Here is a 25,883-nt window from a genome sequence, read left to right as displayed (position 1 = left end):
TCTGTGTTATCCTCAGGAGAGTGATATCATTCGTGGTAACCTGATTGAAATAGGGGAATTTAATTGAGGGGACATTCAGAGGTGGCTGTTCCTACTGGGCTAGTTGCATGTGGCTGAAAAGAAATCCTCCCCGCAGTTAGCCACATGGTGGGGCGGGGGGGTCGGGGGGGCATTGGTGCTGAGCTGTTCGCGTTTGGCTAGCAAGGATCTTCCCCGATATCAGCCATGCGGTGGGATGAGGGGTAAAGCAATCATCCCAGAGAATTGGATGTGGGGAGGGGTTAGTTTGGTTTCTGCTACTGCACATTAACAGGAAAACGGCAGCACTAAATGGCCAACTCAACGTGCTTTGCTTGGTATGGGAAAGGAGGGCGCTGCTGTTATGAAGGTTGCAGAAGCCAAAAGACTGTGGCTTACCATGGCCGCCTGCAAGCTGAATTCTGTTTCCCAGCACTACGTGTGTGATCTCTAACACCAAAGCCGCAGGAACTCAATATAAGATGCAAAATGCGACCTTGTACCAAAATCACATGTACTATGTAATGTGAATAGTGTTGTTCACCATGAAAGAGTATAGCCATTGTTCTGTAAAATGTATCTTTACTCCCTTTATTTCCTCCAGCAGCTGCAAATATTTCAAGCCTCCCTCCTCCGTCCCAGAGGCTATCTCAGGTAAGGTGGCGAAAAAAAACGCACGTGCGATGAAATGCTCTCTGAGCTCATGCAGTCATCCAGCACCGACAGCTCAGCAGAATCTGTGGAGGGACACAATGCAGAGTACAGGAAAGTGGCTGATGAACGTGAGGAGAGGTGGCGGCGGCAGGAAGATCAGAGGAGGCATGAGGCAACGCTGAGGGTACTGCAGGATCAAACGGACATGCTCCGGCATCTGGTGGAGGTTCATTAATGGCAGCAGGATCACAGACTACCGCTGCAGCCACTGTTTAACCGCCCTCCCTCCTCCCCAAGTTCCATAGCCTCCTCACCCAGATGCCCAAGAACGCGTGGGGGGAGGCTCCGGGTACCCAATCACTCCACCCCTGTGGACAGCCCAAGCAACAGAAGGCTGGCATTCAACAAGTGTTAAAGTGGCCTTCTCCTTCCCTCTGACCCTCCTCCCAAACCCCACCTGGGCTACCTTGTGAGTTATCTCCCTATTTTTGTAATCAATTAATAAAGAATACATGTTTTTTAAATGATAGTGACTTTATTTCCTTTGCAAGCAAGCTGTGATCAAAGGGGGGAGGGCGGGTGGCTTACAGGGAATTTAGAGGCAACCAAGGGGGCAGGTTTTCATCAAGGAGAAACAAACAGAAGTATCACACAGTACCCTGGCCAGTCATGAAACTGGTTTTCAACACTTCTCTGCACAGCCCTTCCTGCTGTGCTCTTCTAACCGCCCTGGTGTCTGGCTGCGTGTATTCAGCAGCCAGGCAATTTGCCTCAACCTCCCACCCCGCCATAAACGTCTTCCCCCTTACTCTCACAGAGATTGTGGAGCACTCAGCAAGCAGCAATAACAATGGGAATATTGGTTTTGCTGAGGTCTGATCGTGTCAGTAAACTGCGCCAGTGACCCTTTAAACGTCCAAATGCACACTCTACCACCACTCTTCCACAGCATGAGCCTGCCCCAATAACTACACGATCTCCAAATTGCCAGGGACCACGGTTTTAGAGAAATCTATGTTCATGTCCTCATCACTGCGCTGCTGTCACCTCCTCGCCTGGTTTTTCAGGTGCAGGTTCTGCATAAACTGCATGATAGTGCGGGAGGTGTTTACAATGGTCATAATTGCTATAGTGAGCTGAACGGGCTCCATGCTTGCCGTGCTATGGCGTCTGCTCGGGCAATCCAGGGAAAAGGGCGCAAAATGATTGTCTGCTGTTGCTTTCATGGAGGGAGGGAAGGTTGACTGATGACATTTACCCATAACCACCCGCAACAAATGTTTGGCCCCATCAGGCATTGAGAGCTCAGCCCAGAATTCCAATGGGCAGCGGGGACTGCGGGACACAGTGCACCGCTCGGAATGTCGACACTTGCCACGGTACTGTGGACACACACCGCCGAATTAATGTGCTTAATGTGGACGAATGCACTCGACTTTGTACAGTCTGTTCCCAAAAATAGACTTATGTAAAATCGGAGTACTTTCGTAGTGTAGACATGGCCTAAGTCACAGTAGTTCTTTTACATATGTTAGGGGAGATGCTATCATCAAAACCAAGCAAAATAATCACAATTATTAACCAATGCTATTTTATTAAAGAAAAAAATGTATTCAACAAAACAACACAGATGACAGAATACAAATGATAAGATGGCTATTTCCATTACAATCTCTTCTATATATGTTTCTGTGGAAAGCTAACAGAGATTACACTCTGAGAATGGACTGCCTCCTTGGCGTTCTTCGTTTGGCAAGTTAAGACCAAAGTTACTGTTTCCAAATAGTATTGTGAATTCAATTTTAGTATCTTATTAGATGTATGTATGGGCAAAACAATTTGTTTAAGGGCAAGAGGATCTTGTTGCTTGTTAGTAAATAATCAGACTGTTCATAATTGGGCAAAGTAAATATTTTAATTAGTTATTTAGAAGTAGCCATTTAAAGATTTTTGCCTTGAGAAGGGTCAATTACAAAGATGAAGAATATTTAAATCCCACAATTTCTCTTTAAGAAGATGTATTCCTGGAGACAGGAACTGAATGGTCTAATCACTTGATGATTAACAGGAGGAACTGTTAGTATTTTAAGTTACAGTAGCATTTCAGTATCCCGGTAAAATCATGATACGAGTTTAAATCTAATTCCTGTGCAGTGTCTTATTAGTTAACTTTCTATTACCAATCCATGTTGAAGTTTTGGAGTGACTTTCCTTGGGTAAATTTCTTCTCCCTCCTCATACCCCCCCCCCCATCTGTCTGTGGCAGATTGCTTGTAGAGATGGACAGTAATTGTGAAGTGTTTGCTGCCTAATCAGGGTAGTGAAGGGTGTATGTGTGAGGTGTGCTCGCTTCAGAGTTATATATAAAATATTCTTTTTCTCTTATTTCCATGGAATTAGGCAAATGCACCTTTCAGGCTTGTTTAGATTCAAAGCTAGTTGCTGTTGCTCTTTCATTGGCTTCATGGCTTTGGGGATGGCTGAGGTGATACCTTCAGCTCCTGAATATGCAGTCTTCCTAATGAATATGCAATATTTCTTTAATTACCTTTTGTTCTTGTGGTGGGAAAACCTCAGATAACATTTAACGTTAGTATTAATTCTTTCTATCCATTTATTTATTTATTTATTAAGTGCATTCTCTGAGATCTATTCAGTTCCTTCAGGGTTTAATAGGAGTTGAAATTCTGTTTCAAATGAGTCGAAAAACTTCTGTTCTTTCTATACAAGTCAGCTCTTAAAATAATCTTTTTTTTTTTTTAATTTAAATTCTTGAAGTTTAAATTCTCATAAAAGACCTGCCCCAGCCCTATCTTTAACCAGTCTTTGGAGAGGTTGTGTTTGTCCTCATAAGTTAGGTGAGGGATTGATTCCGCATTACCAGATACTAATTTCCCTATTAATATTCTTATATGAATAACCTGTTTAGAATCAAATTATCTTGCCATATTTGTACATAAATCATTTTACTGTTTACACAGCAATCATATTAGGAGCTTTGCATTTAGCGAACATATTTGCAAGTATGCATTTCACAAAGGTTTTTGCTATTTCAATGTTTAAGAAACAAACAAAAGATTGAAAACACTTCCAACTAGGCACCTTTCCAACAGGCTCTTCTGCATGAAGTTTTTTAGGTTAATTATAAATTTCATTTCAGCTAGGATATTTCTAGACTTCTTTGTGTAGATTTACTTAGACCAGTGGTTCCCAAACTTGTTCCGCCACTTATGCAGGGAAAGCCCCTGGCGGGCCGGTTTGTTTATACATAAAACACAAAAACTAACTTTGTATGTGTCCTGTAAAGCATCATATAAAGGAAAATAATACACAATGTTAAAGCAAAATCGAAGTTATAAAGCTGGCTTCCAGAGTCTGTATAAACATACTTGGAGATAATAAATATTTTGACTCTAAAGCCATGTTCACCTTCCCTGATATTTGCTTGTCCTTGGGAGATAAGGTAGAAGCCTCTTAAAATTGCTTTGGTCAGCTTCAATATTTCATATAATTAAACAAAAATGCATGCATGTGAGGAACTTTTCTCCAACTACCATACATATGAAAGTAATGATAAATATACCATAAGCTTCAGTAAAGGCACTCGCAAGTTTAATGACCTAATATTAAAAATAATATTGTTAATATAATTTTTGCACCTGTATTGAGACCTATCCCCTACAGTAGTATCTAAAAGCTGGTCCCAGTGGCATTCTGCTTGTAATCAGTTTTCTTGTAAATGCTGTAGTGTAGTGAGCAGAATGCCAGTGCTTCAGTTCCTAAATTCTCCCTAAAGGAGACTAAGTAGAAATTTTAATTGTATTTAACAAGATTGGGGGGGATTTTAAGTTTTTTCATAACTTTCATGGGGCATTTGTGTTTTTGTTTTTAACTCTTTTATTTTTATATTATTTATATATAATATATAATCTTGTGTTCTGTGAGTTCAAAGAAAGTTTTTCTATATGTTTTCTACGTACAGTACAGACCTCAGTTAATTAAATAAATCAATGCAAGATTTTGAGAACTGCTTCTGAGATTAAAATTCTATTCCTTGAGCACCCTGGTTATTAAGGGACAGTAACTGGCCTACAACATGCAGACATGCATTGCTGATCATGTTGGGAAAACTTGGCTAGTGTCCTTGTGCATGCAGGTCGTACAGATTTCAGAGTAACAGCCGTGTTAGTCTGTATTTGCAAACAGAAAAGGAGTTCTTGTGGCACCTTAGAGACTAACCAATTTATTTGAGCATAAGCTTTCGTGAGCTACAGTGAGCTGTAGCTCACGAAAGCTTATGCTCAAATAAATTGGTTAGTCTCTAAATTGCCAGGTCGTACAGAGTAACTTTTCTAAGACATGAGGCTGGCCTTTTGCGCTGAAGAGCAGGAACAAGCTCGGATTAGAACATCATAATTTTAAAGAAATACCACTTCCATTAATAGACGTAGAATGTGGCTTACCCAGGGCATTTTGTTTCAATATAATTAGCTCGTGTTTTCAAAATCCACTATCTTAAAATAATTGCTAGCAGCCTAATGCTCGTGAGCAGCCCTACAAACCAGGGAATTATGTACACAGTGGAATGTGGCAGAGATTTGGGGCTTTGATTCTGTCAGTGCTTAAACATATCTTTAACTTTGAAACCAGCAGGACTCCTCACATGCGTGAATTTTAAGCATGTGCATGTTTTCAGGATCAGGGCCTTTGAGAAGCTAGAGAGAGGACTCGACTCACAAAGACTTATGTTTTGAAAAATGGTGTGTGTGTGTGTGTTTAACTTCAAAAGTGCCTCTAAAAATAAAATGTTCAGTTTAGGAAGAATGGCTGGAAATGACCTGGAGAACCTGTAGATACCCAAGACTATCAGCAGAGGCCTCTTACACCAAATCACATCTTTTAAAAATTTGTTAATATTTTTTTAAAAATCTGGTACAAGGAGGAATTAAATGAAGTTGCTAAACTTCACACTGCTTTAAAATAAACAAGGAATAGCTTGTGTTCAGCAATGAAGCATGTTCATATATCGTGGATGGGATATGCGATAAATCTAAATACTGAGAATAAATATCAGTCTGAAAAATGACACCACAAGAAATGGCACAAGTGTGTGTAGGGGAAATGTTCAGGAATTGGCAGAAGGGAAAGCACAGTAACAAATACTGGATATTTTGTTACCATGAGTGGCTGATTATTATTATATTTAAACTGTAGTAGCCTTTTATTATTGTCAAAATGATAATATATTTAAAGCATTTCCCATATCTCTCTTCTAAATGACTGTTCATCATTCCCACAGTCCGATGTTCATATTTCTGTTGCCAGTCTGGTTTAATAAGTTTCAGTAGCTCATTTTTGGTATTTTAAAAAATGCGAATCTAACCTACAGAAAGCACAATCCAGCAGATTGACTAGTCCATATAACGCTCATCCTCTTGTAACCACAAAGGAAAGAGACTAGTGCTTTGTAGGGAGGGAAGGCACTTTGGCCCAAGTCCTACAATGTGCTTCACAGGGGCAGATCTATGCATTGGACAGAGCCTTACTGTTTTCATTGGGGCCTGTGCAGGTGAAAGGGGCCACGATTAGGGTAATACTTACAAAGTGAAATCTTGGCCCTATTGAAGTCAGTGAGATGTACGATGGTTGAGAAAATACTGTGGAAATACTACAGAGGAACTTTTTTCAGAGTAGCAGCTGTGTTAGTCTGTATCCGCAAAAAGAAAAGGAGGACTTGTGGCATCTTAGAGACTAACAAATTTATTTGAGCATAAGGTTTCGTGAGTTACAGCTCACTTCATTGGATGCATGCAGTAGAAAATACAATGGGGAGATTTTATATACACAGAGAACATGAAACAATGGGTGTTACCATACACACTGTAATGAGAGAGATCAGGTAAGGTGAGCTATTACTAGTGGGGGTGGGGGACCTTTTGTAGTGATAGGTATGGTTTTTTCCCCTCCCCCCGCCCTCCTGCTGTAATAGCTCACTTTACCTGATCACTCTCGTTACAGTGTGTATGGTAACACCCATTGTTTCATGTTCTCTGTGTATATAAAATCTCCCCACTGTATTTTCCACTACATGCATCCGGTGAAGTGAGTTGTAGCTCTCGAAAGCTTATGCTCAAATAAATTTTAGTCTCTAAGGTGCCATAAGTACTCCTTTCCTTATAGAGGAACTTGTTTCTGAGTTCTCTTCTGTTTCGCTGCAATAGAACCTTAATTTGTGTTTTAATCACCTGCTAATAAACAAACAGTAGTAGCTCAGTAAAGAGCTAGAAGTAAGTAGGGTTGCCAGGTGTCCAGTTTTCGACTGGAACGCCCGCTCGAAAAGGGATCCTGGCAGCTGACCAGGCCATTAAAAGTCTGGTCGGCGACATAGTGGGGCTAAGGCAGGCTCCCTGCCTGCCCTGGCTCCACATGGCTCCTGGAAGCAGCTAGCATTTCCCTCCGGCTTCCAGGCGGAGGCGTGGCCATGGGGGCACTGCCCCTGCCCCAAGCGCTGGCTCTGCAGCTCCCATTGGCCAGGAATCACAGCCAATGAGAGCTGTGGGGGCAGTGCCTGTGGACGGGGGTGGTGCCTGTGGAAGGGGGCAGCATGCAGAGCTGCCAGGCCGCCCCTCCACCTAGGAGCCAGTGGGAAATGCCGGCCACTTCCGGGAGCCGCCTGAAGTAAGCACCGCCTGGAGCCCACACCCCGAACCCTCTCCTGCACCCCAACCCTCTGCCCCATCCAGGAGCTCCTCCCAGAGCCCGCACCCCATCCTGCACTCCAAACCCCTCAGCCCCAGATCTGCCCCGGAGCCAACACCCACAGCTGGAGTCCTCACCCCTGCACCCTGAACCGCTCATTTCTGGCCCCACCCCAGAGCCCACACCCCCAGCCCAGTGCCTGTATCCCCTCCCACACTCTATTCCCCTGCCCCAGCCCCCTCCCACACTCCGAACCCCTAATTTCTGGCCCTACCCTGGAGACCTCACCCCCTCCCACACCAGCTTCCTCCCTTCGCTCATTTTCACCAGGCGGGGCAGGGAGTGCAAGCGATGCAGGGAGTGGGGGATGGAGTGAGCCTGGTGGGGGGGGGGGACAGGGCAGAGGTGTTCAGTTTTCTGCAGTCAGAACGTTGGCAACCCCAGCTAGAAGAAGTGCTGGGGGGAGGTCTCATGTTAAGCCAGTACTCTTTACAAAATATTCTACAGAGCATGTACTAACACTAAAATCATTTTGCAGTTGTCTGTGTGTTTGTCTATTGTGTTATCCTTGACATTTTCGTTTGCTTACTCACTGACTTGCAAAATTTGTTCATCTGCATATCTCTCAACAGCCTAACCAAACAATGTGACACACTGGTAAAATGTGTGGCACTGCCCATGTAACAAAATATGTTGAGAAATGATTAAGTTTTCACATCTCCATTTTGCCTTGTACGCCTTTTTTCTTTTTCACATGGATTGCCAGTTCTCTCACGCTAGCTTCATTTTTAAACCTTCCTTTTAAAAATGAAGCTAGGGTGAGAGGACTGGCAATGTTTAGATGTCTTTCTTCCCGACTGCCACTCCCACCCGATCAGCCTGGGGACTCTCCCAGTTTACCTTAATGAAACTGCATGCTGTCCCTTCTCCCTTTGATAGCCATTGTAAAAGAGCTTTCGCTGTTGGGCCGGCTATTTACATGGAGACTTTAGCCAGTGCTGCAGAATTAGTTGGGTAGAGCTGGGTGGGCCACTTATTCAGAATCAGAGCAGCTGTATAACAGCCAGTCAGAAACAACTGAGAACCATTCTATGGGTTCTTCTGCAGGGTACAACAGAATAATTTATGACTGTGTAACTGCAATCTGGGAACTGCCCAGAAATGATGGCAAACCTGGGAATTCTTTTGTCACCTGTGGAGTTCCACAACAGGATCTCAGTCATTTGTAGAGATTAGCAAAGTTGGACGGTATTTTGTTCCAGGCTCACTTGAAAAGCATTAGCTGTAAATGTATAGTCTGTGCAAAAAAGTGGGGCCATGTTTCTGATTGCTGTGCACAACACTGGGATCCTATACACTTAGGCATTCTTCCAAATATTTATTTCTTTAAATTAAAGTGAATCTTCAAAAGGAACAGGTGGGAAAAAATCTATAGTGAAGCTCAGTCTTTTGTTTTGAGAAATCTGTCTGTAAATGTTATCATCTCATTCCAGATAGAGAAAAACTGTAACTGTTTTTAAAAAAGCCCACATTTAAGAATTATTTTCAGAAATGAAATTGTAAAAGAACACAACTAGCAAAATCAGTGCCAATAAATAACACACAACTGTGGACAAATATACTATATAGTAGTAAGATTGCATTTTCTGTCTTGTTTGATGGTTGCAAGCAATTCTTACCAGATGGGCTGATGAAGTAATTAGGAATCATTGTGTTAAATGAGGCAGTATTTAAATTGGCTGCTAATTTTCCTATCTATTAAGCAGCTTTTTTTTTTTTTTTAAATGTGTTATCCAAACGATTTCTGGCTGCTAATCACTAACTACAAACCTAACTGTTTTCCCTCATTTAATGTATTGTTTAGAAAATTACTTCTAGTCAGGTTGATTACAGATGTGTAAAACAAAATAAGAGATGAATTAATGCTACATGTTTGGTTTTTTTCAATTATGGTAGACTTTTAGTGTCTCATGAGACTTGCATGTGTCAGAGTGTACTACTTTACTAACTAAGCTTCTCACTTGTGCAAGCATTGGAGTTTCTATACATATTAAGGGAATAGTCCCTAAAGGTGGGGAGCAGCCCCTTGAATAAGCGTATTGTATGGGCACACTCTAGCAAGAGAGTAGGACTATAAATCGTATTTGAAGCAGGAGAAGTAGGAAGCGTGAGAGCAAGGGAGGACAAGTTTTGAGCAGTGTGTGACTGTAACAACTCCTGAATGGTTCTTTGTATCTTCACTGGGGTGAGGGGGTAGGCTCTTAAATTGAGGTAAAAGCCTAGTGAAGACCAGACAGTTCATAGTTTTTCCATAATTTAGCAGGTCAAGTTAAGTGTTTCAATTCAACCTGCTAACTCAGGTGAAAACTACAAAATGCCTTGTCGTCACTAGGATTTTACCTTGAGGTAAGAATTTACCTACCAAGCTCCCTTCCCCACCAACACCTCAGTAAAGACAAGGCCACAAGAAATTGAACGTGTGACCTTTCGATCTAAAAGTATAAACCTCTGCCGCTGCAGCTAAAAGGATCAGGTCCACTAGTTTGAAGGCAGTAACAGACTTAAAACAAACAAAAAAAACTATTTGCACAGTCCAGTCTTCAGAATCAAAGATCAGCTGTGGTTTCATATGGATTATACAACAAATAGCATCGAAAGCAGCGGCGGGTGTATGAGAGTGGAGTGCAGGTCCTGGGACTTGACCAGGAAAAGGTTGTGTTAAATGTTGGTGGGAGCAGTTTCAGCGAAGTGGAGAGGGCATGGTAACCTGTCACTAGTTTGCATCAGAACTGTACTGTGATTAGTTTGTGCTGAGAACTCCAGTGAGGGGTGCCAGGTGGTAGAAAGTGGGGAATGACCAGGTTTCCCCCATCTAAAACCAGCAAGAGATCACTAATAACTCTGACTAGTGTGGGCTCAAGTCTAAAAGAAAGCCAGGACCCAAGCAGGTAGCAGATCTATGGGAGGGTTCCAGTGCATCTGAACTTGAATGATCGCTGCCTTCTCATTTGCCTTTTCAAGAACATACGAAATGTTGAAAGACTCGGTGATTGGCAGGATACGGTTTCCTGAAGGGCTGGCTGATGTCTGCACGTTTGAGTATTTAGCTCCCACGCTTGGGCATTATCAGTACTTCACTTAACTATCAATAATGATACTATAGGAACACCACATGTTCTAGCAAATAAGTGGGACAGGGATCAGAACCAGAGATGACTGAGGTGTTGCCAGATGGAAAAAGACAACAAATCAATAGTCAAATGTTTTGTAGCTTCTAAAACTGATATTAATCAATGGAGAGGGTTTTTTAAAAAACAAAAACTCCTAAAGGCACTCTGGTAAGTCTGTCACAACCCTGGTCAAGCTTCCCAGAATACTCACCCGGCTGCTGGTTTTGTACCCGCATGCTGGGACTTTGTGCCTGTAAGCTCCCCTTGGTCACTGGGTAAACTGGCATTTCTGGCACACTTCCTGTCTGGTACCCCTTCTGGAAGTGGGACTCCATGGCCTACCTGCCTGGGCCCCCAGGACCACTGCCTACCTCTGCAAGACCCCAGTAGCTTATGCATACACGTTTCTGAGAGCTCCCTCTCATGGGCATTCTGGTTTACTGTTTAATCATTCTGGGACACTTTATCGTTAAAGGAAATAGACACACTTTGCAAAGGAGTTTCTAAAAAAATCGCTGGTTTTACTTCAGACAGCACAAGAGATACAGCTCCAAGTAAAATATAAACACTGTAGGCCATTCCCTGACTTGGTTTCCTCACCACTCTTGAATGTTCTTTGGAATTTGGGTCAGTATTCTTTCAAGGTTCCAAGTCCCCTGTGTTGGACTGTACTCCTCCAGCTCATGGCTTCTCCTCCAGAACATATGGAGTCTTTCTCTGTGACTCCTGCAGTCAATGTCCTTCAGCTCCATCTGATCAAAGAGGTTTCCTCTTGCTCAAGCAACCTGCCCCATTGAGTCCCTCTGTGAGTACTTCATCAATTTCTCCACCTCTGTATGCTAGTGGGGATAACTGGCTTTTTTTGTTCACCTTCTGGGGGAATTCCATTGCCTCTTCCTGCAGACAAGCTGGGTCAAACTGGTTTTTGTAGGCTTTAGCCATCTTTTAGGCTTTAGCTAAAGCCATTTTGTAGGCTTTAGCTATTGTTCAAAGGTACTCCCATTTGAATGGGAGCTATTCAGGTTAATGACTTGGGATTGTCCCAGATCTGGGAGACATATGATACCAGCTCTGAAAGCAGATGGTTGATTCCGCATATGCTGAAACACACTAAATGGCACAGCAACTTCATAAAATGAGCCAGAATTCATAAGTGGTGAATAGCTTCCCCAAATCATTACATCTTTTGTTTTAAATTGAAGTAGAGCAATATACAGAAAACTCTGCTTGATGTTGGATCAAAACCCAAATACTGGGAGATTTGGGGAATCCTTTAAATGATGTATTGGCAGGGATTTTAACTCCCCAATAGACATTTTGCCTGGGTTTAATATCTTGGCCAATTCAGAACAAATATAGATTGTGCCATATAAATGTATAGGCTTCCTCCTCACTCTGTCATAACATGTTTAGCATATGGGATTTTAAATACATTTATGGCTTTGTTTTATTTCTCTTTACTAGCACAACTTGATGGCATTTTATATTACTGTGTCTTCAGCAAAAGAGCTACAAAGAATAGTGTGTAAAATGTCATGTTGAAATTTGGCATGGCAAAGAAAAATGTCACTACCTTGTCTGCTTTTTGGATTAGATGCTCTTAGTGTAATCCTCATCGTGGTCAACCCAACATGAATCGGACCAGTGGTGAATTAGCCACTGGGCCAATGGGGCCCCAGCCAATTGGAGGGCCCCAGAAAAATGGGCACCCGCATTCCCCGGAAGGAGTGCTGGGAGGGTGGAGTGGGGCAAGCTCCCACGCCCCAGCAGGAGTGCCGGGCAGGGGAACTGGGGACTGCAGATGGAAGAGGTGGGGAGGGACCCCCAGTTGATCTGGCCCAAGGCCCCACAAAACCTTAATCCACCTCTGCATAGGGACTTAAATCCAACAAAATAACACTCAAGTGTCCCTATAGATGTTCATTGCATGTCTTACAGTTCTATTAAAGGTGACCTACAAAGGAAAAAGTAGCTTCTACCTTCATATATATATATATATATATATATATATATATATATATATATATATATATATATATGAAATAGAAGTTAGAAACAGCAATTAAAAAAAACCCTTTCAGGCTTTCCTTTATACATCAAATAGGAGCAAACAATCATGTCTTTTTTTTTCTTTTTTTCTTAAATAATGCTTTGCACTTTAGCAGTCTTGCTAACCTATAATCTTTTGTTTGTGTTTCTGTTCAGTTGTGTTACTATGCTCTTGGATTTCTCAATAACTTCCTCTGACACTTCATGACAAAACATGGTGGTTGTTGGATACCCGCACATAAGTAACAATGATAACTCTAGCTTTCAGTGTGAACAGCAAGCTGCTTCTGTTATATTGGCAATGTACAGTGCAATGTAAAGTAGGCTTCAATATTTGGCAATGCAGAAAGGGTTTTCTTCATGATGAGATGTGAAGGAGCTGTAAGGAACTGCAGACCTAAAAAAGAAAACTCAGTAATTTACACCCATCCCAAAATGTTCCACTACTCACTGGATCTATTGTGAAGACTACAATATCTGTGTTTGTATTAGCTGTCTGTGTCTAGTTATGCATAAACATATAGATGCAGAATGAGTTTGAATAGCAATTTGTCATGTGAATGCTGGTTATACTAGAGTGGGCTTGCGACTTTTTTGTGTTCTACTACTGTTCTTTGTGTTTTATGGGGGATTTTTTTTTTCTTTGTTTAAGAACCAGACAGAGTGAATCCTGTACTGCTCAGTGAAGTAGGCAGTAAAATTGCCTTTTATTCAGGGATTCATGAATTGTGTGGTGCTGCCTTTCTGGGGTTTTAAAGTATCTTTCATATATGAGCTTTTGTGATTTTTGATTTTTAAATTAAACTCCTCCTCCATGTCATAGAATCATAGAATATCAGGGTTGGAAGGGACCCCAGAAGGTCATCTAGTCCAACCCTCTGCTCGAAGCAGGACCAATTCCCAGTTAAATCATCCCAGCCAGGGCTTTGTCAAGCCTGACCTTAAAAACCTCTAAGGAAGGAGATTCTACCACCTCCCTAGGTAACGCATTCCAGTGTTTCACCACCCTCCTAGTGAAAAAGTTTTTCCTAATATCCAATCTAAACCTCCCCCACTGCAACTTGAGACCATTACTCCTCGTTCTGTCATCTGCTACCATTGAGAACAGTCTAGAGCCATCCTCTTTGGAACCCCCTTTCAGGTAGTTGAAAGCAGCTATCAAATCCCCCCTCATTCTTCTCTTCTGCAGACTAAACAATCCCAGCTCCCTCAGCCTCTCCTCATAAGTAATGTGTTCTAGACCCCTAATCATTTTTGTTGCCCTTCGCTGGACTCTCTCCAATTTATCCACATCCTTCTTGTAGTGTGGGGCCCAAAACTGGACACAGTACTCCAGATGAGGCCTCACCAATGTCGAATAGAGGGGAACGATCACGTCCCTCGATCTGCTGGCTATGCCCCTACTTATACATCCCAAAATGCCATTGGCCTTCTTGGCAACAAGGGCACACTGCTGACTCATATCCAGCTTCTCATCCACTGTCGCCTCTAGGTCCTTTTCCGCAGAACTGCTGCCTAGCCATTCAGCCCCTAGTCTGTAGCGGTGCATTGGATTCTTCCGTCCTAAGTGCAGGACCCTGCACTTATCCTTATTGAACCTCATCAGATTTCTTTTGGCCCAATCCTCCAATTTTTCTAGGTCCTTCTGTATCCTATCCCTCCCCTCCAGCGTATCTACCACTCCTCCCAGTTTAGTATCATCCGCAAATTTGCTGAGAGTGCAATCCACACCATCCTCCAGATTATTTATGAAGATATTGAACAAAACCGGCCCCAGGACCGACCCCTGGGGCACTCCACTTGACACCGGCTGCCAACTAGACATGGAGCCATTGATCACTACCCGTTGAGCCCGACAATCTAGCCAGCTTTCTACCCACCTTATAGTGCATTCATCCAGCCCATACTTCCTTAACTTGCTGACAAGAATACTGTGGGAGACCGTGTCAAAAGCTTTGCTAAAGTCAAGAAACAATACATCCACTGCTTTCCTTTCATCCACAGAACCAGTAATCTCATCATAAAAGGCGATTAGATTAGTCAGGCATGACCTTCCCTTGGTGAATCCATGCTGGCTGTTCCTGATCACTTTCCTCTCATGCAAGTGCTTCAGGATTGATTCTTTGAGGACCTGCTCCATGTATGGTGCCATGCATTTTACTGATGTCAAAACAACACATACACATATAATATTACTTCACTCAAGGATCACAAATTGTTTGAGAAACGCTAATTAATTTGAAGTCTTGCATCTAGAGCTGGACATAATTTTTCAACTGAAATGTTTTTTTTTCAACAAAAAATGCAGGTATGGTGAGACCAAAACATTTTGTGAATTTGTGTCAGTTACACCAAATTGTTTCAGGTTTTTTTTAAAAAAAAAAAAAAAACCTTTTTAAAATTTAATTTCAACACATTTGAAATGAAATGTTTAAATTGTTTTATTTCAGATTACTCTTTGTTTTGAAATTGTTTATTATATCTATAAATGTAAAAATGCTTGGAATCCAAATGAAATGTTTCATTTCAGGTTGAACAAAATGTTTTGTTTCAAAATAAATTTATTTTTTCAATTTTGGGGGGAATTGCCACTGAACCAATCCATTATTTACCCAGTTCTATATGCAGACCCCCCTCCCCCTTTGAGGTAAAATGTGTTGTTTCTAACGGGCTTAGTCACTATAGCCATTTCTTTCTGGAAAGAATACTCATTTCTACTGTAAAGAAAAATAGAATAAAATTGTTGTTCTCTCTAGATAAATTGTAAGACGTTATTCCAAGCCATTGGTTAAATGAAGGATACAGTTTGTCAGCTCATTATTTTATTGCCAGTCATACATAATGTTTTTCTTAAAGCCTCAGCTCTGGGAATCAAGTGAGTATGAGTATTTCAGCTTTCATTTTTTAGGGAAAAAGTAAGTTTCTAGCTCTTGTGGTTACAGAATAAAGCTTGAAAACATGATCTAAATGTACCCCAAAGTCTGAGAAACCAGAAGGCAAGTAAAAAGTATCCAAAAGCTATTATTTTAACTTACCTGTGATTTTTTTGAATGCTTTTGGTGTTGATAGCAATGAGGATAAGCTATTCTGTCAACAAGTGAGCAGTTCAGAACATTGTGCCATAGACTGATGGTCAGTTATTTTATCTCTACTTATCTGTTCAATCCCATATCATTTATTAACTAGGTAAACTAAAGTTACCCAAGAAAGTGAGAATGGAAACATTTTTATTTTTTAAATATGCTTCTTGGACTTGCCAGTGACTGCCCAATAAAAGTTAACCTAGGTGCACTCCCAATGCAAGTTTGAAAGTGACAAATCGTAAGGTCATTTAATGATGATGGTGTTCTTGAAAGGTTAACTTTGGAGAATTTCTGATTTTGGAACATTTCTACTCAATGTTGCTAAAACGATCATTTCAGGATGAACTGTGAACTAAAATATCTTGACCCAAACTCTACCTTTTATTTTTTAATCTATGTCCTAATGCTCCTGCTTCCCCATATTTTATCCTTGTTTCTTCACTTCCTCTCCCACTTCTAACCTGGGACTTTTCTTTCCCATTCCCCGATCTCTCTCGGCTGCTCGTGCTATAGATATTTGAAATCTGTGTTTTATTTATCTCATCTTTTGAGTAAGAGGAAACGTTCATCTCCCCTTAGTTCTGCTACCAACGAGTCCTGGGGCAAAAACTCCATAAATTCTAACATATCTGATATTTTAATTGCGCTACATTGGGAATCCTTCCTCCCCCCCCACCCCCCCAACTACCGCCTCCGTTTACATCGATTATACAATGGCCACATTTTCAAGCCCAGGCTATTAACATATGCCCTTGATCTCTTTCAGCCAATCCTTTATCCCTATCTTTATCCCTCCAGCCAATCCTGACAACACTTATACATGTGCTTAACTTGTGTGCCTAAAGTTAAATGTGTCTGTCCACAGGATCAGGTACTACATAAACTCAAGAGTAACCCTAAGTGTTTATATCTCTTTCCCCTTTTTAACACTTTTTTCCCAAGGTTTAGTAGGAGCCAAGGAGTAAAATGAAATTCAAATGCAGAAGAGCTTCATAGGTGGAGCCAGGCTGCAAGATCCTAGTCCAGTGGTTCTCAAACTGTGGGTCGGGACCCCAAAGTGGATTGCAACCCTATTTTAATGGAGTCTCCAGGGCTGGCGTTAGACTTGCTGTGGGCCAAAGCCCAAGTTTCCCCCCCTCCTCCCTCCATCACCTCGGGCTCAAGCTTTAGTCCCCGCTCCTGCGGTCATGTAGTAATTTTTGTTGTCGGAAAGGGGTCGTTGCGCAAGGAAGTTTGAGAACCTAGTCTGTTTCCCCTGTAGTCAGCTCCAATTGCAGATGTACTTTTCAAGTGAACTGGGTGCAAACAGTGATTGCAGCTGTTTATAGCTCTTTGTTCAGTAGTTAGTACCTTATTCAAGGTGTCTCTCTACAGGCAAAAGGCTGCCTAGAACTATACATAATGGCAGGTTTCAGAGTAACAGCCGTGTTAGTCTGTATTCGCAAAAAGAAAAGGAGTACTTGTGGCACCTTAGAGACTAACCAATTTATTTGAGCATAAGCTTTCGTGAGTTACAGCATACTAACAATTCAGAATGAATTTGATCCTTAAAAGCTATTTGTGGAAAGCATTGAATGTATCTCCTTCTTGAATTATTGTTTCAGTGCTCTACTTCTGTTCCCTCTCCCCTTCCTTTGTAGACATGTGGATTCGTCAAAGCATTTTACTGTAGTGGGCTAATTTGATGAAAGGTCACAACAATATATCTTCCCTTACAGTGATTTTTGCATAAATGTTTGAGTTTATTCTCCGCAAGAATATTCATCTCCGTTTATAAATTTAAGATTGTACTTATGTTTTCATCTAAGTTTAAATTTAATATGAAAACAAAACCCCCTTTCTTTTCTGGTTTTGCAGTTAAATATTCTGGTTGACACTGGAAGCAGTAATTTTGCAGTCGCAGGTGCCCCAAACCCTGATGTAACATTGTACTTCAATACAAAGGAGTAAGTATCTTTATAAAACTCTTTGAATAGGATTGAATGTCCTGGGTGCTGGACTGTATATGGAAAAGACAATGCAAAGCAGGTGGATGGGCTTCTATTGCAGTTGATTGCTGAATGTGGTGTATATGTCTCTTGTTTTTAGCACGAGCATCTACCACCTTTCCTCATGCTGAGTAGCTCCTTACTCCACAACTGGTTCCACAGATTTCAGTGAAGCTACTTGCAGCATGAGGTGTTTTTTTGTTTGTTTGTTTTTTTTAATCTGACCCTGAATTACTTGTACAATACCACATGCTCTAGAATCCAGGCACCAAATACAAGATCAAGATAAGCTTCAAGATTAATTGAAATGGCCTCAGGCCTTGTCATCTCAGGGTTTGGCTGTTTTCACCATTTTTTCTTCTTAGTTTAAATTATTTTAGGTAGGTTTCTGCAAAAAGATGTAACTATATCTAGGTTTGCCAGAATTTCACTTTTACTTTTTTTATCATTTTGACTGATATCAATCAGACATGCCAAACCCACAAAAAAACTGCAGAAATTGGGCTTGTTTTTGGCTTAGTTGGCTTGTGAGTTGCTTGTTGGCTAGTTTTTTGGCTTGTAGCTTTTTTTTTTTAAGGCTCCCAGCAAGCAGAGGTAAGGGGAGGAGGAAGAGAGTCAGGGTGCCAAGGGCCCACCACAGTCCCAGACTGCACATTGGGGGCATCTAATCACATAGAGAGTTGGAGTTTTTAGGGATTGGCTTGTTTTGGCCTTGTTGTGAAATGGGATTAATTTGGGATTAGCTTGATTTTCGGTTTATTGTTAAAGTCGGTGTGCTTATTTACCGCGTGAAAGTTGGCAACTGTGATATCAATGTTTATTTTTAAGCATTTTTAAAATTTTTATTTTTAATTTTAATAGTTGTGAAAACTTATGCATTGTAATTTTTATTATATTTAAATTTTCACGGTTGTGGGAACTTATGGGGGTGGTTAGAGAATTATTTAATGACAGTAGACATCGAGATTCAAAAAGTAAAAGCTTTATAACCATTACAATGTGACTTGTTAACGTTGTGTCAAAATATACAGTGTAAATGTCTTTAAATCAAAGCCTGTTCTGAAGCAGCATTTTTCTTACTCTGTCTTTCTGTAAATTTTGATTTATCATCTAACAATATTTCCTCTTCAGTGCTCTCCCTGTCATTCTTAATTTTGGAGTCCTTGTATGCCAACTGAAGAACCCCTGTTCAGTAATGGTTTTAAGGAGGATATAAATGTTATGGGGAAGATATCACCTGATTGCTTCCTGAGTAAAGCTGTGCAAATAACATATTTTCGGTTTGCTGGCAAATCAGAAAAACTAGGCAAAAAAAATCATTGTGGGTCAAACCAAACATTTCACTTGGATTTAGAGCATTTTTAATGTCTTAAAATGTATTAAATTTGAAGGAAGTTTCTAAATCAGAAGCCGTTTTGAATTTAAAAAAAATCAAAATGTTTTGTTTTAAAATGTCTAAAGGAAAGTCTTCTACTGTTTGGGAATTATTTTTTGTTTTTTCTACATGAACAAGTCAGCAAAGCTGACGTGAATGTCTGCAAAATGTTTAAATGTCACTCGATCTGCGTTTTTTGGCCGAAAAAGTTTTGGCTGAAAAATTTCAGCTCTACTCTTGCTTTGTGAATGAGGGGAAATCCTCATTCTCCCTCCTCCCCCCACAGTAAGCTTTCAGAAGCTAAGCAGAACGGCCAATTCCAGCCCTCCTGTGAGGGCCATGGGGTAGGGGTTGTGGGAGGCATTGATTAGTATCGTAAGGCTCAAAGGGTGGGAGCAGAGGAGGAGGGGAGGAAGTAGGACCTACCCCCTCCATGGGGGCTGGGGAGCAGTGGTAGAACGGGGAAGGAGGTTTTCCTCTTACCCTACACCCTCCGGGTTTGTTGATCCCCAATCCTCCAGTAAACCATGCTCTTTCTTGCCTCTGCCCCAGAAGGCCTTAAAACAGCCCCAGTCCTGCAAACATCCAGAGGCTCACAAGAGGAGAGCCTAATTCCCATATCCCTCCTAGACTGTGTAGCAAACGATCCCCTATCTTGAGGACCTGCAGAGAGTGGGGTCTCCCTTTTTGTATAGACTGTAGGATGTCAGAAGCTTAGGGACTCGTTTCACAGGCTGGTAGGTGAGGACTGGGTTATGAGGAGACTTCATGGCCAACAGACCCGGGGGGAGGAGGGGATCCTTCCTTGCCCTCCTTCTCTTCCCCAGGGACTTCTTAGTATCTGTAGGGACAGGTCTTATCTCTAGGATTTAGGACCATTTTAAAACAAATCTACCACCCACCCAACACCATCCTAAGAATTGCCATACAAAACACTTGAAGGTTGTAATTACACGTCAGTGTTTTGTGTATGTTATCTTTGAAAAACACTGGCAGAAAAAATGAACATTGAAATCCAGGGCTAAGGTTGCTCTTTGCTGTGCTTGTAATGAGTTTCACTAAAAGAACCACAACTGTGACTCACTCCTGGGAGATAGTTAACAAAAGGTAGGTGACACTGAGGGAATACAGAGAGGAACAAAAACATTCAACAAATCCTAACTAAACATAGTATAAGACTTTGTAGCACAAGCATTTTGAACATATGAACATGGATAGATCGCACGTTTCTAATTCCAAACACTTCTTTAAAGCATAGACATACTGTTGGTGGAATCCTGGTCCCACTGAAGGCAAGGAGAGCTTTACAATTGATGTCAGTGGGAGCAGGATTCCACCCCATTGCAGTTTACAGAGGTTAAAGATGGGGGCCTATTTTTGTATTGCTCTAAAACAAAATAAAAAAAATTTCAAATCCCTCCTCACCGTCAATCATATCTCATGCAATTTCAATTCCATTAAATAACAGCAGTACACGCTGGGTATTATGAGGTGCTCTGACAGTCTTTCATTTGAAAAGTTAATAGTTCAACTACTCTTAGTTTAGTATGTAAATTATCATCCATAAGGATCTGTTTCAGTAATCCTAAAGTGGGATATTGAGAATGTTCTCTGGTAATGGATGGAAACCACTTGAACCTTTTGCAAGTGAATTGTCAAGAAAAAAGTTCTTAACATTCTTTTTATCATGCTGTTCAAAAAATACTTGTTGGTGAATGTAGCTTGCTACTTTTCCACAAAGGATTTACTTGAACTGTTGTGTGGGGTGTTTAATATATTTCAGATATCATGTTGAGTCTTCAATTAGACTAATCCTTTAAAAAAAAATAAAGTTACTTTTTTCAAATTGTTTGGTCATGAAAATCCATCTAGTTTTCTTCTCTAAAACCTTTTAACTTATCAGTTTTGTTAGCTAAGCATTAGAACTGATCTGAAACGTCTACTGGGGCATGCATGTTCTTGATCATCCGTTGGACTTGGGAGGTAAATCTAACTTCCCAGTCGAACATATCTAAAAATTGAGAGCCAGGAGTATCCATAAATGGAGTCTACAGCCAGAAGGGACCACTGGGATCATCTAGTTGGACATCCTGCATGATAGGGGCCATAGGACTTCCCTGAAAGCATTCCTGTTTGAACTAGCATATATCTTTTGGAAAAACATGATTTTAAAATGGTCAGTGATGGAGAATCCACCACAACCTTTGGTAATTTTTTCCAATGGCTAATTGTCCTCCCTGTTTGGGCAAAAGAAAAGAAAAAAAATTTTTGCTTTATTTCTAGCTTGTTTTAGCTATATCTAATTGACATCATGCTAAAAATATACATAAGGACAAGCAGAAGTAAGTCACATTGCCTTACAGTATTCCTGTATGGTTTTAATGACACATGCACCGAAGAACTGAGTCCAAATAGAATACCCAACTTTGCCTTCTTGGCTAAATATTTAGTAGTTTAAACCATGGAAGAGATTTATGAGGAGTTTTACTGTTTTGGTTTGGTGGCTTTTTTGTGTTTTGTTGTTTTTGTTTTTTTGGTGGGGGGTTGGTTGTTTTTGTTTGGTTTTGGTTTTGGTTTTTGCCTTAGAGGAAGAATTGGCAACAAGGGAAATGATTGAAGGTCTGCTTGGCATTTTGATGTTTTTGTAATAGGGGGGTGGGAGAAGAGACAGAAACAACTTTTCATTAAAATAGTTCAATCCATTGATTCTCTCATTCTTTGCTATTGTTTGAGTTTCTTTCGACATTGACTTGGATCTGTGGAGACTGTAGGGGATTTACAGGAAAATATGAAGCAAACTTTCTCTTTGCCTAGTTTTACTGGCTTGTGGGGTCTGGGTGTGGCATTTTTGAGTGGCGAGTGGGGATTATGAAAGAATTCCATGTACTGATCATAGACAAGTTGGGTGCTAGGTTTTCCTCATATTGCTCTGCCAGTGAATCTTCTCCTGAACTGATCTGCTTTCAAGGAAGACATGTACTGGGTTATGTTTTATTTAATACTGAAGATGGGTACACAACTAGCACTCAAATGAGACCACAGCTTATTTCCATTTTTGACTGAGGTCAAACTTGAAGTGTTTTTTGTTTTTATTAAACTGATCCTTCTTGGGTTTTTTTTTTCTCTGCATGTGTTTTTTAAATATTACAGTAGCATGTACGTTATGCTAGGCACACTCCAAGTACAGAAGAGGTTAGTCTAAGGCCCAAATCCTGTAACATGTGAGCAGACTGCAGTGCCCATGTGGCTCTGGGTGTAACCGTCTACCGAGGTGTGCAGGATTGGGGACTAAGAAAAGACTTCCAAATGGTTTAGCTTTTAATATACTTTTTCTGTTTTGTTAGCAACATAAAACAGTAAATTCTGAAATAATTTCAGTCACTTCCCCAGTTACTCATTTCCCTCCCCTCTTCCCTCCCCCAGATCGAGTCATTGCCCCCTCCCTCACAAATCATCAACACAAAAAAAATGCCCATCAACTGCAGGCGCTGGTGTCAGTGGTGCTCCTGAAGTGCATGCCCTGCTGCTTTGGCTGCCTCCTCGGCTTGTGCCTTCTGCCTCCTAGAAAGAGCCTGGAGGCTCCTATAGGCTGCATCACAGGAGACACTGTGGGGGCTTCAGTCCCATGTGCTGGCAGGGAGAACACTAGTGGCCCTACAATCCCCATAGTTGCTTTACATGGAAGCAAGTCAGGGCCCTTTATTTGTCCCGGAAGTTCCGGTGCACTCCTTTCAGGGAGTGCTGGAGCCTCTTGTATTTTCTAATCATGGTCAATGTGGTTTGTGTAGGATTCTTTTTGTGTTCGTTTAAAATACTGGGACCATGAACTAGAACAACTTACTAGAAGTCCAAGCATTCTTGGATCAGTCAGATGAAAAGATTGGCTGACTCTAGTCATGCAGTCCAGAGCAGATGTAGTAAGTGTATATACATGCCATAGAATAAAACTACCTCCGCCAGGGTGTCATCAGATCCCAGGATGCTGATGGGTTGTCACTCTCCTAATAAAGGAGGGAAAGTGAATTATAGAATAAGGGTTAGATGCTCTCAATGTTGCTAGCCACATGTATTCAGAAATCAGAAGTATGATTTTTCTCCTCTTCTTCCCATCCCCCTTCCCCTCCACCCCCTAAAAAAGGGGGCTTAAAAACAGTGACCATTTATAAATGATTTTTTTTTTTTGCCTTCAGGTATTTTTGAGCTTTTTATATGGAAGTCTTCACCCCTAATTTGTGTGTGATCATTTCAAGCTTCAAATTCAACCTTTGAATGCATTCACACAAGGAGATCTCACTTCTTGCTAAGAGGAGAAGGACTCTCTCTTCTTAATCCCTCCTGTCCTCTGGTGTTTTGGAAAGCTGTAATTTTTCACACTTTTTTTTGCCCCCTTCTTTATCCGCCCAGCCCCTGCCCCACCAATTCACGCTCTCCCATATTCTGTTGTCCCACACAAGCCCCCCCAAATTTACCTGCCCCCTTTTTTCTCTCCCTTTCCCCAGCCCCTTCAGATTCCTTCATAAATATTGCCAATTATTCAGACCCAATTTTGATTTTATACAATTGTTTTAATATTACAATACTGCTTTGAGACTTCATTTGGGATCAGGTCAGAGGTGAAAGTAAGCCGGTAAGCCCCAGGCTGGATTGGCTTCCCCAGGTGCAATTTAAAGGGCCTGCAGCTCCCAGCAGCGGCTGGAGCCCCCAGCCCTTTAAATTGCCTCCAGAGCCCTGCTGCCGGAGCCCTGGGGTAGTGGCGGCGGGGCTGGGGTGGCGATTTAAAGGGTCTGGGGCGGTAGTGGCGGCCGAGCTCTGGACCCTTTAAATCGTCCCCGGAGATCCGCCGCTGCTTCCCCAGGACTCCGGCAGGCTCCGGGGACGATTTAAAGGGCCCGGGGTGGTAGCGGCGGCCGGAGCTCCATCCCCGGAGCCCTGGGGAAGCGGCGGAATCCGGGGACGATTTAAAGGGCCCAGGGCTCTGGTCGCCGCTACCACCCAGAACCCTTTTAAACCACTGCCAGAGCCCCTGGCTGCCACTGTTACCCCAGGGAGGGGGAAGGAGGCACTTGCTGGTACAGGGTGGGCCGGGGCTGGACTGACCTCCCTCAGCCCCGCCCCTTCCGCCTGAGGCCCCGCCCCTTCTGGGGACCAGAGCCGACCCCAGCCCAGCCCTGTACCGATAAGTCCCTAGACTTACTTTCACCCCTGGATCAGGTGCCCCATTGTGCTAGGTGCAGTACAAATGGTATACACAATCACGTTAACACAACTGTAGCAGTGACAAGTTAAAGGTGGTATGACTGCTTCTGAAATTTAAGGAAGGCGGATGCTCAGCTGGTTCTGGGACATATTTAGTGACTGAGGTACACACCTGGCAGGAAGTTCATGAAGATGTGCTATTGGAAGCAGGTATTTTCAAAATTTGTAGGGGAGCGTGCTGGATAAAACTGCAATTAAAGAAAATATCTCTAATTCAGATGCATGAAGGAAGTGATCTTTTTTCCCTAATGGAGAAGAGAAGAATAGACTCTGTAGCCAGACTTTCTAAAGAAATCCATAAGTGCATTAGAAAAGAAGTGCCATTAAGATAAGAGAAAAGTACAGTTTCAGTATGTACTGTACTAAAGGTAACACTAGGAAAGTGGCATTGAAGAAGTGCCCCTAGGAGTGGTGCATTAGTTCACCTTTCTTTTTTTTCTTTTTGAGGATTATGGACTCTTACGGACCACAATGACTTTTTAATGGTTAGACAGCCCTTAATTTTAGGGAATCTGTGAATGGAGTTTAGGTTTTTTTCTTTTCCCCTACCACTAGGCATAAGGGCTTCAAATTTAAGTGAAAAATTTTAAGTTGAAAACTGCAGTTTGGCTGCTTGATAGTCCAACAAAATAGCCGGGGGTCCCCTGTGCAGGGTTGGATGGAGAGCAGTATTTGAGACTATAATTTGGTCTTTTGTTCATGGGCCAGAAGTTTAGGTATGCAAGAAAGCTGACACTCTGCTTCTTGAGTGCTTGCCTTTCCCCCTTTTTGGACTGGAGGTTGAGCTCCAAAGAAAGCTTTTGCATCCTTCTCTTCAACGAGGGCTGTGGGAATCGCATGCAGACCAGGCTGGGGTTTCTTAAGGAGTTTTCCACTGAGCATGAAAGGAGTTCTCCTTTCTAGGGAATGTCATGATTATATGGAAAAACTGGGAGCCTCCTATGCAATCTTGGATGCTCATGCAGTCCCTTATACACCACACTCCTTGCTACTGACCTAATAAGTTTCATGTGTTTTTCCCCTGGCTCTGCTGAGCTTACGGAAGGCCCTGTTACAGAGTAAGTTCACAGGAAAGGAAGCAAGTGAGTTGACCAGCTTCCACTTGCCTCTTGGGAGGGGGAAAAAATCTGGAATCCTTGTAACAAAAATATTCACAGCTATGTTGGTTCTCAAGGAAAAAAAGTGCTGAGGTATGTTAATGTGATAACCATTTTGGTGGGGTTTTCCCCCCAATTTTGGGGGGGAAAGGTATCAGGTTATGAATTCAAAATTTTCCTGTCCTTGGAGGTTGGACCATTTTTATTTATATATAATAATAATAATTTAAAAAACCATGTAAAGTAAACTATTCAACTTCACTGTGATTTGCAAAGATACAATGCACAATTTTGGAAGAGGATGCTGTGTTGTGTTGCATAGGCTCGCTGCACTCTTCCTCAAGATTCCCATGAACGCTGGAGGTTAGGGGAATTTTGCTTGGTTTTGGATTTTGATGCAAAAAATTTTCATCCAGCACATCTTCATATTTAATTGAATATAAATGTGTGCTGAGAACCAAATACAGATGGTTCAACAAGCACAGCTTGTCTTT

The 25,883-nt window shown here is 41.8% G+C and overlaps 1 protein-coding gene across 3 annotated transcripts in view; it reads left to right on the top strand.

Annotated features, from left to right (window-relative positions):
• Positions 1–25,883, top strand: part of BACE2 (beta-secretase 2) — a 61,397-nt gene that overhangs the window by 15,085 nt on the left and 20,429 nt on the right. For all 3 annotated transcript variants that reach the window (XR_007358744.2, XM_048866262.2, XM_048866274.2), the window contains exon 2: positions 17,531–17,619. Coding sequence is in view for 2 of the 3 variants with exons in the window: in XM_048866262.2 (XP_048722219.1) it covers positions 17,531–17,619 (89 nt within the window). In the remaining variant the exon portion in view is untranslated. The remainder of the gene's footprint in view (positions 1–17,530; positions 17,620–25,883) is intronic.

The sequence above is a fragment of the Caretta caretta genome, chromosome 1, assembly GCF_965140235.1.
Source record: "Caretta caretta isolate rCarCar2 chromosome 1, rCarCar1.hap1, whole genome shotgun sequence".
NCBI lineage: Eukaryota > Metazoa > Chordata > Testudines > Cheloniidae > Caretta > Caretta caretta.
This window is presented reverse-complemented; position numbering and strand designations above follow the sequence as displayed.